The sequence below is a fragment of the Perna viridis genome, chromosome 8 (assembly GCF_037379345.1).
Source record: "Perna viridis isolate PV_CMFRI_1.1 ecotype Kerala chromosome 8, ASM3737934v1, whole genome shotgun sequence".
Classification (NCBI taxonomy): domain Eukaryota; kingdom Metazoa; phylum Mollusca; class Bivalvia; order Mytilida; family Mytilidae; genus Perna; species Perna viridis.
Window position 1 is genome coordinate 14,465,435 of NC_142452.1, and position 13,851 is coordinate 14,479,285.

Below are 13,851 nucleotides of genomic sequence, written 5' to 3' on the forward strand. Positions count from 1 at the left end.
ATGTGATTGCACTCCATTTCTATATAAAAGTTAGAATTAAATTAATGATGAAACAGATACTCCTGTGGGAATAATAAATTACATAAAAATGTAGCAAGCAAGGTTTAACTGATATAGAGCATTGAATAAATTAGAAACTTTCCAAGGGTGAAGCCATTATTAGAAATGTCTTAATACTAAAGTTCAATGACTTCTCGGGTAAAGACTTCAAAGAGGATGTTGACACCATATGTAAATTTATTAAGTTCTGTAAGAATCTGGCAAAATTGAAAAATAATGAATCATGATATAAAACACACACACACACAGAGTTAAAAATGTGGGCACAGGGTTTATGGTCTATTAAAGAGGAATTGACAGTTTGTTCGTCTTTGAAGTGTCAGAATGTTACAATAGAAAGATAGGGGGAAATGAGTTATTTCCCTTCGATGATGAAATCGCAATGCATTTTACATAGTTTATACCACAAATTACTTAAAAAAGAAATGAGTGCCATTTCTGCATTTCAGATAACATTTTTAGAAAGATTTCATCCAAAGACTTGTGTGTGTGTGTTTTTTTTTCACCATGATTTCACCCACTGCCTGATATTTACAAGTACATTAATGATAATCAGTTCTCTATCAGATTTTACAAATGCTGTTCTCTGTAACTGTCATGTTTTAAAAGCTGTAATGAATGAGACATTCAGTTTTACATGAAGTATTTTCTTTTCTTTTTCTAACTAAGGCTAATGTCCTTTATGTCTCTATGCACATGTAAACTCAGTTGTGTAAGATGACATCATATAAATGTCGAGAAGACCTCAACCCGCTTATTATTTTCTTTTGTTGTAACAAAATAACTGTATATTGTGAACTTTAAAGGGTAAGAAGTGCTTTTCTATATCAGATAGACAGATAAACATGTTTTTGTTGAGTTTTTTAGAGCCTGAATCAAGTACTAACAGATAAGAGATTAATATCAGCATATTATTATTATTGCATTCCCTCCTCTGTCCTGTCTATCAACTCATGGTACAGATACTGAAAAACACTTTGACTCTTTTGTGAGGGGAGCATGATGTATGCTTCACTGACATTAACTTGCATTCCTTTTTTATTTTTCTTATAATTTTCATTTTAAATGTTTTCTTGTTAAAAACAAACAAGGAAGGGGGATATCTTGTACCTTCCTAGAAAAAAAAACAATACTTTAATCTTTATAGCCATTGTTTCTTATGTGGTTGTTGCTTTGGTGAGTAAGCACAACAAAATCTGGCTCAGTGTGTCTGTCTAATACAATAAAATCTGGTTCAGTGTGTCTGCCTTATACAACAAAATCTGGTTCAGTGTGTCTGTCTAATACAACAAAATCTGGTTCAGTGTGTCTGTCTAATACAATAAAATCTGTTCAGTGTGTCTGTCTAATACAATAAAATCTGGTTCAGTGTGTCTGTCTAATACAATAAAATCTGGTTCAGTGTGTCTGTCTAATACAATAAAATCTGGCTCAGTGTGTCTTTCTACTATAATAAAATCTGGTTCAGTGTGTTTGTCTCTTGTACAATAAAATCTGACTCTGCACTTCTGTCTAGCACAATAAAATCTGGCTCAGCGTGTCTATCTTGCATTGTAAAATCTGATTCAACATGTCTATAAATTACAATAAAATAATTATCTGATAATAATCTGATTAGCATGTCTGTTTAGCACAATACAATCTGGCTCTGTGTGTCTATCTAACAATAAAAACTGGCTCAGCATGTCTGTCTAGTAAAATTAAATCTGGTTCAGCATATCTGTCTAGCACAAAAAAATCTGGCACAGTTTATCTGTATAGTACAATATATCGGCCTCAGTAGGTCTATCTTCCACAATTAAATCTGATTCAGCATGTCTATCTAGCACAATAAAATCTTACTCATCATGTCTGTCTAGCACAATAAAATCTGACTCAGCTTGTCTGCCTGGCACAACAAAATCTGACTCATTGTGTCTATCTAGTACAAGGCAATTGATCAAATGGTTTGGTCCTGAAATGCATGAAATATCTCTCATTTGACATTAAACTACTATCAATGAATTTATCAATTAATCAGTCTTATCTGTGACTTAAAATTATGGATGAATTTTTATTCAAGTTGTATGTACTAAATGCATTCATAGTTCTAACTGCCAACGTGAGCTAATTATTTGAGGAATTTGACTTGGAAAATGTTGGAGATGGTGTTATTTCATTACATTACTTTATATTAAGTTTCAACAGTGACCAATTGTAGTTTTGGTTTCAACCAACAAATTTTGTACAAAGTTTATTAATTATGACCTTTCATATGTGTCTTTTTTGTCTGAATTTGTTTCTTAGTTTAAATTACCAAGGAAACAGTGGCGCTTATGCTCAGTGAAGTAAATGAGACTAACATGGCCATATTCAAGATAATATGCATTATTAATAACTTTTGTTTTCTTGACTTTGATATTGTCATATAAATGTATGTTTGTCTGTTTATTGATCTGTGACAATTTGGTGTCATGATGGATTAGCAACTTTAAATGGATTTGAATCTAACTTACTTTCAGGGTATCTGGAACTCTATATAGTTTCAAGTTCATAAATCAAAGCAAAGGTCTCAGGGTCAAGGTTCATTGACGGAATAGATGTTATGCTTTGCATGTTGTTTTTGTATTTGTATCATATTATTTCATTTCCATTCTGTTTCCTGTAAAGAAAATGAACAAAAACTGTAACATTAGTTTAAGAGTATTTTGATCACAGACCTTGGTATAATCAATGACAATGTTATCAGGGAACCAAAGCTGCAGATCATTCAAAATATCTTGGAGGCACTTTGGTTTAGAACAAAACAATGTGAACTGACTTTGGCATTATTTAAGTAAACAAAACCAAAATTCAAAGCATTTTGTGTATTACAATATTTTATATATTTGTTGGCAGAACACTCATGATTCTTTCTTCTAAAAATGAAAAAGTGATTAGTTTTAACATTAGAAACAGACTCTCTAGACAACAGTAGTAAATATATCGTCTACTTGGTATTAATAGAATCCAATTCTCTTGTCAACAGTAGTAAATACATCGTCTACTTGGTATTAATAGAATCCAATATAGTAAATTGCAGAAGTGTCCTCTAAAAATAGCAACTAATTAAATCCACCAACCAAGCGCACGATAAAGTAATAACTGGTGGTATATTTATGTACCATTTTATATTGACTACAGATATTATTCTGACATTAAATCGTTACTGGGTTAAAATATTTGTGTTGTCATCATCAATAATTAAAAAAAAGTAAATTAATTGCCAAATTGATTGTGACTGCTGATTACAGGTCTTCCGATTATGAAAGTGTATCTCACAATAACATTTCTAATAAATAATTGAATTGATCCATTTAAAGTGAATATATTGACGTCAACAGAAGGTAATGATACTAATTATAGAAATGGGAAGCAGCTGCTGGCAACTTCAGCTTTTGGTAAAAAAGAAACATACTGTTTTGAAACAGACAGTACTCTTATAGCCACTATGTTTTCTAATTTGTGGAAACAAATTGTTTTTAAGTCTTTTGTTATTTTATGAGAAAATTTCCAGTATAATCTTTGTAAAGCTCAAACATTAAAAAAAAACATCATAGCTATTATATCGTCAGAGATGTGTTTTACTTACCAAACATAATGATAGGTTCTTGCATAAGTGAAAATCAAAGATCGGGTTTTCTTCCGGAAATGGCCCTTTGCCAGTTGTGATTACCAGTATAAGACAATGTCACACGCGCTAGTCTTAATTCATTCTATGTCTACCCTGGACTTGACTTTTTATGAGCAACTCGGTGGGCGTTTCTTGAAAAACAGAGGACGCTTACCCTATCGGTGCACCTGGTCCATGCTCCCTGTTTTTAGTGGAGTCGAAATTACTAATTTGCTTTTGTTGCTTTGTATGTATGATTTTAGTTACTTTATGTTCTTTGTTGTGTGTGTCTGTTTCCATGTCTGGTCTTTGTCCCTGGATGACATTCTTTTGATTACCGCTATAACCTTGTTTCCCATGATTACTCTCTTAACCCATGAAACGTTCTAAAAGACATTTTAGAACAGAGGCAAGAGAAATGTGATGTCACTATAAGCAATGTTTCCAGAAATGGCGGCGCTCTATAGGAGAAGGGAGCAAAATATATGTTTTCACAGAAGAAACAACTCGCAAAGGACCATTTCAAGAAGATAATTTTATCCTTGTCAAATGTCACTGTTCTAATGAGCTCAAAGTCTATTTTGGGATTTACTCGTACTTGAATGTACTCCCCAAATGAATAGCCTTTTATTTAATATTCTACATTTCAAAATTACCAATGAAATTCTTGATAGACTGCATATTATGTATCAGCATATATTTTAATGGATAGCGTGAAAAAAATGCCTAAATTTTTACCAGCGATTGTCTGTCTTATAGTCTGAAGGTACTATTATTCACAAAATAACCGTACTGATAAACTCAAGGCATTAGTCAAAAGTCCAAGTTAAAAGGAAAGTCCGTATAACAAATTGCAATGTCAGGGTAAAAACCGGACAGTTAGAAACATCATAATTGTAATGGCTTGGTAGAGGGATTTCCGATAGAAAATTTGGTTTAAACCAGGTTTTTTTAGGCGCGGTAAAGCCAGTTTTTTCATTACGGTTCATTATTTTTTGGTATATTTCAACACCAACGGGCACCTTGAACTTGCCACCGGTCGAAATCGTTTAATTCAGTAGTCTAAGAACTACAGAAGATATAATGAATAAATAAAAGAAAGTAAAATGAACGAAATACAATTAAAATCGAAGAAGACACCAGCCTCAAAATAATTCTTGAACTTTGTTTGGGAAGACACGTCAATTTCAAGATGAAAATAATAACGTACTTCTAAAATTTACAGAAAATTTAAATGTTGACATTGTAAAAATACATCATCTATTATATATTTGTCAGAAAAAGATTATTTCTTAATAAGATCTGGATATCGAAAGCTTTTTAAGGCAGCGTTTGAGACGTATTTTTTATAACATTAGTCGAAAAGTCTGTCTATCTGGCTATGATGGCGCATTAAGAAGTCATAATTGTTGCTTCTTGCTCTGATATACCTTACAAACTGAGTAATATAAACACCATATGCAGGGAAAAGTGGTTTATAAACCCACAAGAAAGGAAACTTTTTAATTTTAAAACCAAAATCGTCTTGTTTTTCATTCACATGTAGTTTTGCACTAAGATGACTATTGTCGTCAAGTTCGATGTAAATGTCTACGAAATGGCGCGGGTGACGCAGTAGTATCTTTAATTTCTAGTTCTGATGGATAAAGAGTAATCAAGGGAACCAAGGTTATAGCGGTAATCAAAAGAATGTAATCCAGGGACAAAGACCAGACATGGAAAACAGACATACACAACAAAGAACATAAAGTAACTAAAATCATACATACAAAGTAACAAAAGCAAATGAGCAACTCGGACTCCACTAAAAACTGGGAGCATGCACCAGGTGCACCGGTAGGGTAAACCGTCCTCTGCTTTTCTAGAAACACCCGCCGAGTTGCTCATAAAAAGTCAAGTCCGGGGTAGACAAACGAGGAAAGCAAAACTTTGACCCGTTGAATAAATCAGTTTTCATGGTGCAGATGGACACACCATAACGATCCACGAGTTCACGATGACGACCATAAAACTTCTGTAGTGATGACTTCAATCTTGTAGCAACATAACTCTGTACCAGGAGCCTATTTGTTAGAGTTTTAGTGCGATACAAAAAGTCTGCGTAGTTTCGGCAAGCTCTGGCATAACGTATGAGTTGTGATATGAACACTCCATACGCAGGTGCTGAAGGGATGTTGCCAGATGAAAGGAAAGTTGACAATTCTGAATGAAAAGTCATCACGTTTGTCGTAAAGTTTGGTCAAATGTTTTCCTTTACCATCGATTTCTAAGTGTAGGTCAAGATATGAGGCTGACTTCACAGTGTCTGTAGTATCCTTTATCTCAAGTTCTTTTGGGTATATGCGATGTATCAAATCCCCGAAATTAGGATTGTGTAAAGATAATACGTCATCTATATAGCGGAAACTGAGATTGAAGGATCTAGCCAAACGATATTCTTTCTTTCTGATCAGATCAGCTATAAAGTCAGCCTCATAAGAGTGAAGGAATAGGTCAGCAAGTTAAGGAACACAATTTGTTCCCATTGGAATGCCGACCGTTTGTTGAAAAACACGTCCACCACACTGGACAAACATGTTGTCGATTAAAAATTCCAGCATTTTGTAAACATCTTCCTCTGTATATTTGGAAGATGATTTTGAATTATTTCTTACAAAGTATGAAGAATCTCTACCAAGAACTATATATTTGTATCTAGGTGTACCATCTTTTTTGGAAAACAACGATGTAAAATGTTTATAAGTCTGGATTTTAACTGCGTATGAGGAATAGAAGTATACAGTGTTGAAAAATCATAGGTCTAAATGCTATTATATTCAGATAATAGTCTTGAACTAATTGTTTCCAAAAGATCTTTCGAATTTTTCTGGATCTACATTCAATTAATACCACTACGGGAGTTGTTTCCCCTTAATCATTATCTCACATTCATGTATTCCTCTTAGCTACGTACTTTATACATATCTGGAAGTGTAATCATATACAATGTATCTGTACATCAAACAGCTGGACAATTCTTTGGTATTGTGTGACTTTCTTTTGAGCAACCATCCATGGAAAAGTTATAAAAAAAAATACATAATTGATATCTTGTTGGCACTTCCCAGCTGTATTATGTTTCTATTTAATCCATATTTGTACAGAAATTAAAATTATCAACTTTTTTGTAGGTGTATGAAGTTGACGAGCCAGCGAAACAAAACTACCTAAAGTTCACATACAAGAGGTCTGCTAGTTAACAGCGTATACAGTTCTATAATGTTTTGCCAGACATTCCGTCCAAATTCATTTCCAACAACACCCAGGGGTTGCTTTTTAAAAGCCATATCAAACATTGAGAGTATTGAAAGTTGGTAATTGGGCATTGTGCAGTACCTGAATCTAAATACCATATCAAATTGTATGTTTTTTTGTGTAGATCTAGAGAACATGAAGTTAATTAATATTTTACTTACATTTGTTTGTTAAACTTGATTTTGTTGAATGTTTTTGCCTGAGAGTGACCGTCATCTGCATGGTTCACGATTTTGCAACTATATTTAGCTCACCTTGCCTAAAGGGCATGGCCACCATTACTAAAATAGAACATAGTGGTCAGACAGTAGTTTTTCGCACTTATCTCCAAACTGCTAGGTTGAATCGAATTCAGCCATCGGAGTAGAAGTGTTCAGCATGATGAGATATATCTGTGGTCAATTTTTTTTGTGTTAATGTATTAAGCCATGTTTAGTTATTGCCGATTTTCGACGTTTTTTTTTTTTAACTATTTTTAATGATATTTTTTCAAAAATCTTCCTTTCTGAACATGGCCGTAGTTACTGAAAATAGAACATACGAGTCAGGCAGATGTCTTTCTAATATATCTTTGAAACCGAATTCTGACATTGGGGGAAAGTGTTCAGCAAGATGAGATATATCTGTGGTCACATTTTGTGTTTATCTGTTTGGCCATGTTGTTGTTGCTGCCCATTTTCGATATTTTTCGCTACTTTCAATGTTAAAAGTTTTTTCCTGTGATACTACTAGACCAATTTGAACCAAACTTGGTATGAATACTCCTTAGTATTCTACATTGAACTTGTGTCGGAATTTTCGTCAAAATACGGCTACTAGTATAGAACATAGGGTCAGATAGAAGTTTCTGCGTATAACTCCAAAACCTTAGGTATATCATATTAAGTTTGAAAAGAAATGTTCAGCATGATGAGATCTATCTGTGGTCAAACTTTTGCGTAAACCTGTGAAGCATGTTGAAAATATTACCCTTTTACGACGTCTTTTTGCTGTTTTTTTATTTTATTACTTTCAAAAATTTTCTCATGAACACAACTGGATAGCAGTCATTGAAAATTGATTTGATTGTTCCTTAGGTCTGAGATTTTTATTTAAGAAAAAACACGACTGCTTTAATAAAAAAAATAGAATGTTGCTAATCAAGCCAGGTGAGCGATTCGTGTTCTTCAGAGCCTGTTGTTTTCATTTAATAGTATTGTTCCTCACGTCATCAGTGGTTATAACTTTTTCTAGATAATAGCTGTTGTGTTTAGTTCCATTTTGTGACACATTTTTTCAAAACATAAGTCAAACCAGGTATTTAAATAAAAACAATACGTTGTCATAGAAACAGACCATAAATAACAAAAAGTATTTATTGTACAGACAGAAGACAGGAAAAGCCTGGAGGGTGCATTACATTAGTTGGCTATAACAAAACACCACAAAAAGAGTAGATCAATATTCTAGTTATATATAGTTTATCTATGCTTTGTTGATAGTTACAGAAATAATAACCACAATCTCTAAGTGCAGCTTTTATCTATGTCACACGTTGTAATTCTTCATAAAAGAAAAAAGATGATGCAAACAAAATTGATGTTACAATTGCATCACCAACCATTTTTTTGTATATTTTTTTTTAAAACCTTTTGTGAAGCAACCGTAACATCATTATCCACATATTTTTATCATTTGTATATTACATCATTTAAAACTCTGAAGTCGATAAAATTTTATTTCAAAGAAACACCATATCTTGTCAGTATAACTTCCAATAATAACAACAAACCACACTTCAAAATAGGTCTTCGCATTGCGCTTTTATGTTGCCGTGTCTAAGCTAGTATGTCATTGTTGACATGATTCAGTTTTCGAGTGCATGAAAGGAGCATCTCAGAATCTATAGGATAATGTAAAACAATGCTCTCTTACCAGTAAAGGTACCCACTCTAAAGACATTTGATTGTCTTGATATACACAAAGTCAAATTGGTCAATTTCAGATATTAGCTTTTACACTCTTCACAAAAAAATATCTGATTCTACATACGTTAACATGTTTAGGAGTATGCCAATGGACTAATACACAAACACATTCCGTGCAAATGGACTAGTTCACGACATACATTCGAATTCATGTAAGCAACAGACATGTCTTTTTTAGTGTTTGTTACAATAGAACAAAAATTAAGAAAAGCCACACATCTTTATTTAAAAGCAAACTTCCCTGGATGAATATCATATTCACACAACTAGTCTGATGGAAATGTTCTATTGATAATAATGATGGAATACATCAGTGTCAAACGGAATATGTATTTATGGTGTTTATATGACGAATGTTGCACGCTGGAATTTTCTATAACTGTTCTCTGTATGCCAATGTTTCTTTACTTTGATGGATATTATGGTAGGAAATGAAGGGAACCAAGATTCGAACGGTAATAAAAATAACATAATTCAGGGATAACACAACTAGATAAAATAAAATGAAATTACCTAGATATCACACACATGGAAACAAAACTAAATGAGCAACCGAGGTTCTGTATCATAAAAAAATCTCAAGATTTCCTCAAATTCTTGTTTTTTTTTTAAACCAGACATTCAATTTCAAATGATTTCAGTTGAGGAACGATTTGAGGAAAATCTAAGTTTGAGATTTTTTTAATGAAGCGGACCCCGTACACTACTAAAATTTATGAGTATGAACCAGGTTCCCCGGAATGGTAAATACTTGATCCTATCAGTAATGGCTAATAAATGTAATATATTGGGTAATATCGCAGTTAAGTTATCTGCAAGTTAAGTAAATCGTCATTTATCTATAATGAAGTTAATTTCATCATTACGAACCATTCGTTAAACTAGCTTTGATTTTAAAGGAGGAATTTTCTGACTTGAATTGATATTGCAAGAAAAGCAAATATTTTTATTTCAGTTTGTTCTCTTAAGTTATAGGTCGATTTTTCATATTGTGTCCTGTTCATGGTATCCATATAGAAAGTGTATAATTAACTTATATTAAGGCAGAACTAATTAAGTACAACTTCGTCAATTATGATGAAAAAGACATAATTATTCATATATATTAAGTCTATGAAAGTTTAAAAGGTCTTGCACTATTTCATGCATGACATACACTGCAGTGCTGACCGAAATCCGATGCAAGGGATATGAGCCACACACAGCAAGCTTATGTTGGTATAATTTACTAAGTCAGAATAGTCAAAACTACTGGGATTATTAACCAGATGCACCTATCTTAGTTACAAACCCCGGGTTATAAACCCATTGATATTACAGAGATTTCGCCATTACCCAAGAAACCTCAACATGAAATTTCACATTGTAGAAGCTCCTCCTTTTCGGCCATGATTCAGGTGTACACGAGGTTTTTACATGTTTGCCTCATTTCTTAATACTTATGAAAAAAAACCAAACGAATAGGCACTTATGAATTCGTTCCAGCAAAACTTCATCAGTATCAAATGGAATTAAGTTTCGCTTTCGAGTTCTTGTAAGATTAAATATTGTTTTCTATAATTTATCGTTGAGTAAAATCGGACCAATCATTCACAAAATACAATATATTTATGTTTTCTTCTCATTCAGTGAAATTGACATTTACTTGGTTGTCAGTTTCAATATTCGAAGTAATTCTGATTACCATATTCTTTCAATTTTTTTTTGAATATACGATGCCGAATATGAATATTAAATGATAAAAAATACAGATAATACCGTTTCACACTTTTAATCATCTCTCTCTTCAATAGAAGCGATTGTTGTCACGATATGTACATGTAATTTACAAAAAAAAGGCATATGCTAATCAGGTACGATTATATACATATAAACGTATAAAATAAAAAAAAATAGTGAAAGCAAAAAAAGGGATTTCCGGAGTCACAGTTTTCCTTTCATCTACCTGCCTCAAACACCCACCAAGTTGCTCATAAATGTCACGTTTGGGGTAGACAAAAGAGGAAAAGAAAACTACGACACGGTAAACAATCAGTTTTCATGGCGCAGGTAAGTAGAAAATGTCGGTCAAAAGCTCAATAGAGCTTTGTAATTCATACCGACTATGAATAAAATTTATTTATCAATAACATAACGATCCACGAGTTCATCATGCCGCCTATAAAACTCTTAATGTGATGACCTTAATGGTATTACTTCAATGTGGATCCTGAAAAATTCGAACGATCTTTTGGAGACAATCAGTTCAAGACTTATTTGAATATAATAACATTAAACCCTATGACTGTATACTTCTATTCTCCATACTCAGTTAAAATCCCGACTTAAGAACATTATACATCGTTGTTTTTCCAAAAAAAGATGGTACACCTAGATACAAATATATAGTTCTTGGTAGAGATTCCTCATACTTTGTAAGAAATAATTCCAAACTATCTTCCAAATATATAGAGGAAGATGTTTATAAAATGCCGGAATTTGTAATCGACAACATATTTGTCCAGTGTGGTGGATGTGTTTTTCTACACACTTTATAGCTGATCTGATCAGAAAGAAAGAATATCGTTTGGCTAGATCCTTCAATCTCAGTTTCCGCTATATAGATGACGTATTATCTTTAAACAATCCTAATTTCGGGGATTTGATACATTGCATCTACCCAAAAGAACTTGAGATAAAGGATACTACAGACACTGTGGAGTCAGTCTCATATCTTGACCTGCACTTGTAGATCGATGGTAAAGGAAATCTATTGACCAAACTTTACGACAAACGTGATGACTTTTCATTCAGAATTGTCAACTTTCCTTTCATCTGTGGCAAAGTCACTTCAGCACCTACGTATGGAGTGTTCATATCACAACTCATACGTTATGCCAGAGCTGGCGGAAACTACGCAGACTTTTTGTATCGCGCTAGAACTCTAACAAATAAGCTTCTGGAACAGGGTTATGTTGCTACAAGATTGAAGACATCACTACAGAAGTTTTATGGTCGTCATCATGAACTCATGGAACGTTATGGTGTGTTCGTCAGCGCCGTGGGAACTGATTTGTTCAGCGGGTCATGGTTTTCCTTTCCTCGTTTGTCTACCCTGGACTTGACTTTTTATATGCAACTCGGCGGGTGTTTCTAGAGAAGCAGAGGACGCTTACTCTGCCGGTGCACCTGGTCCATGCTCCCATTTTTTGGTGGAGTCCGAGTTGCTCATTCGCTTTTGTTACTTTGTATGCATGGTTTTGGTTGCTTTATGTTCTTTGTTGTGTATGTATGTTTTCCATGTCTGGTCATTATCCCTGGATTGCATTCTTTTGATTGCCACTGTAACCTTGGATCCCTTGATTACTCTTTTAATCATATAGCAATATAAACCTTTTCCATAAACCTTATTGTAATAAAATTTCCACGCTACACAAATCCCGCTTAGTTATAATTCTTTATTCTTATTACTTTAAAAGTATATATATTGTTTTTTAAAATTTATTGACATGAAATTTTCATCGGGAACTTGGTATTGTAGTTCAATATGCATTAAATCAATAATCAGTCTTTATTTAGATTATAGTTTCAATGGATCAAATAAAAGTGGTTCAAAATAAATGTATGCACATTTTCACAATTATGAAAACAAAACACAAATATGGAAAAAGTTTAAATCACCTGAAAAGTTTTATAAACTATTAAATATATAAATTATATATTCCGTCTAAAAATACAGCCAGCAATCAGTTTTACAAGGCGATAAAGCGTGATACATTGATATACATCATTGCAACGTCTAAAATGTATAACAACAAGTCGTGACTGATAAAGCTTGTGAAGAATATATCGAATACCATTATTCAATCGATCAGTGTTCGGTTGACGGTAAGCACACGATTAATTTGCTGTTACTTCCTTGTTTGGTCATAAGATGATCCTGAATCTTACAGAGTCCAATATCAACAGTGCTTTGTAAATGAAATGAAATGTTGATAAACAGAAAAAAGGAAAACTATTTGTTGTAGGAGGCACAATTTACCAGTGAAATATTTTTCACAGAATTCGCATAATGCATATGAATTATGAAAATCGATTGTTCAATACTTAAGCCTAATATGCATTGCGCTGTGCAAGTCCAGTATGATAACAACATTCGTTCAAGTCTTAACGTAAGGTCTATGATATATTTCCAAACGCTCTAAAATAATATGTAGAAACCTGCTGAACATATAGCGAAATGAATGAATTAATGCAAGTTAAGTACTTTAAAACAAATCATTGTAACTTTTTCCAATGTCATATGTACATAGCAACTTTTTAGATGTTCGAGAATGAAAAGTTTTGTCAAAAAAAGAAGACCAGAAAAATGTTTGTTACAACAAATTATTGAAATTTTAATGTTAAAGGAAAGAGACGAGGAAAAAGAGAAAGATTAAAATCATAAACAACTTAGTCACTTCGTAACCCGACTTCACCAAAACTGGTTGCATGAACCAGGTGCATCGGGACGTCTATTCCAGAAAATATCTCCAAATTTCTTTTTAATGCAGTCGTGTATGAAGAGTGTTTTGTGTAATTACTTTCGAATGCTTCAAAACAAAATAAACGAAGATGATGACTATGATAAAAACTTCGGTATTTCGCTTTAATTTTTTTTTAAATCAGACGGTATGATGTTTTTACATGACATAGAAACTTCGCTGCTAAGACGTTTTGGAATCCGGTTTTGCCTAAGGATTACAGCAAGTACATGTGTGATGATATCCTACTTTTTTCTTTAATCACAATCTCTTTCACCTTGATCTATTTTATTTGAAACATTTAAAGGCGGAGGAACAATTTCAATAAATTACATATTTTCGGGTCCATATATAGATAAACTGCACGATATCGATTTTGATAGTTACAAGACGAACG

General features: G+C 33.0%; 1 protein-coding gene across 1 annotated transcript in view; it reads left to right on the plus strand.

Moving 5' to 3' along the window:
* The window catches only part of LOC148609451 (dynein axonemal assembly factor 3-like), a 37,761-nt gene extending 30,614 nt beyond the window's left edge, over nucleotides 1-7,147 (plus strand). The window contains exon 16 of the mRNA XM_088542812.1: nucleotides 6,862-7,147. Within this exon, the coding sequence (XP_088398938.1) occupies nucleotides 6,862-6,930 (69 nt within the window). The 3' untranslated portion in view covers nucleotides 6,931-7,147. The remainder of the gene's footprint in view (nucleotides 1-6,861) is intronic.
* The last annotated feature ends 6,704 nt before the right edge of the window (nucleotides 7,148-13,851 follow it).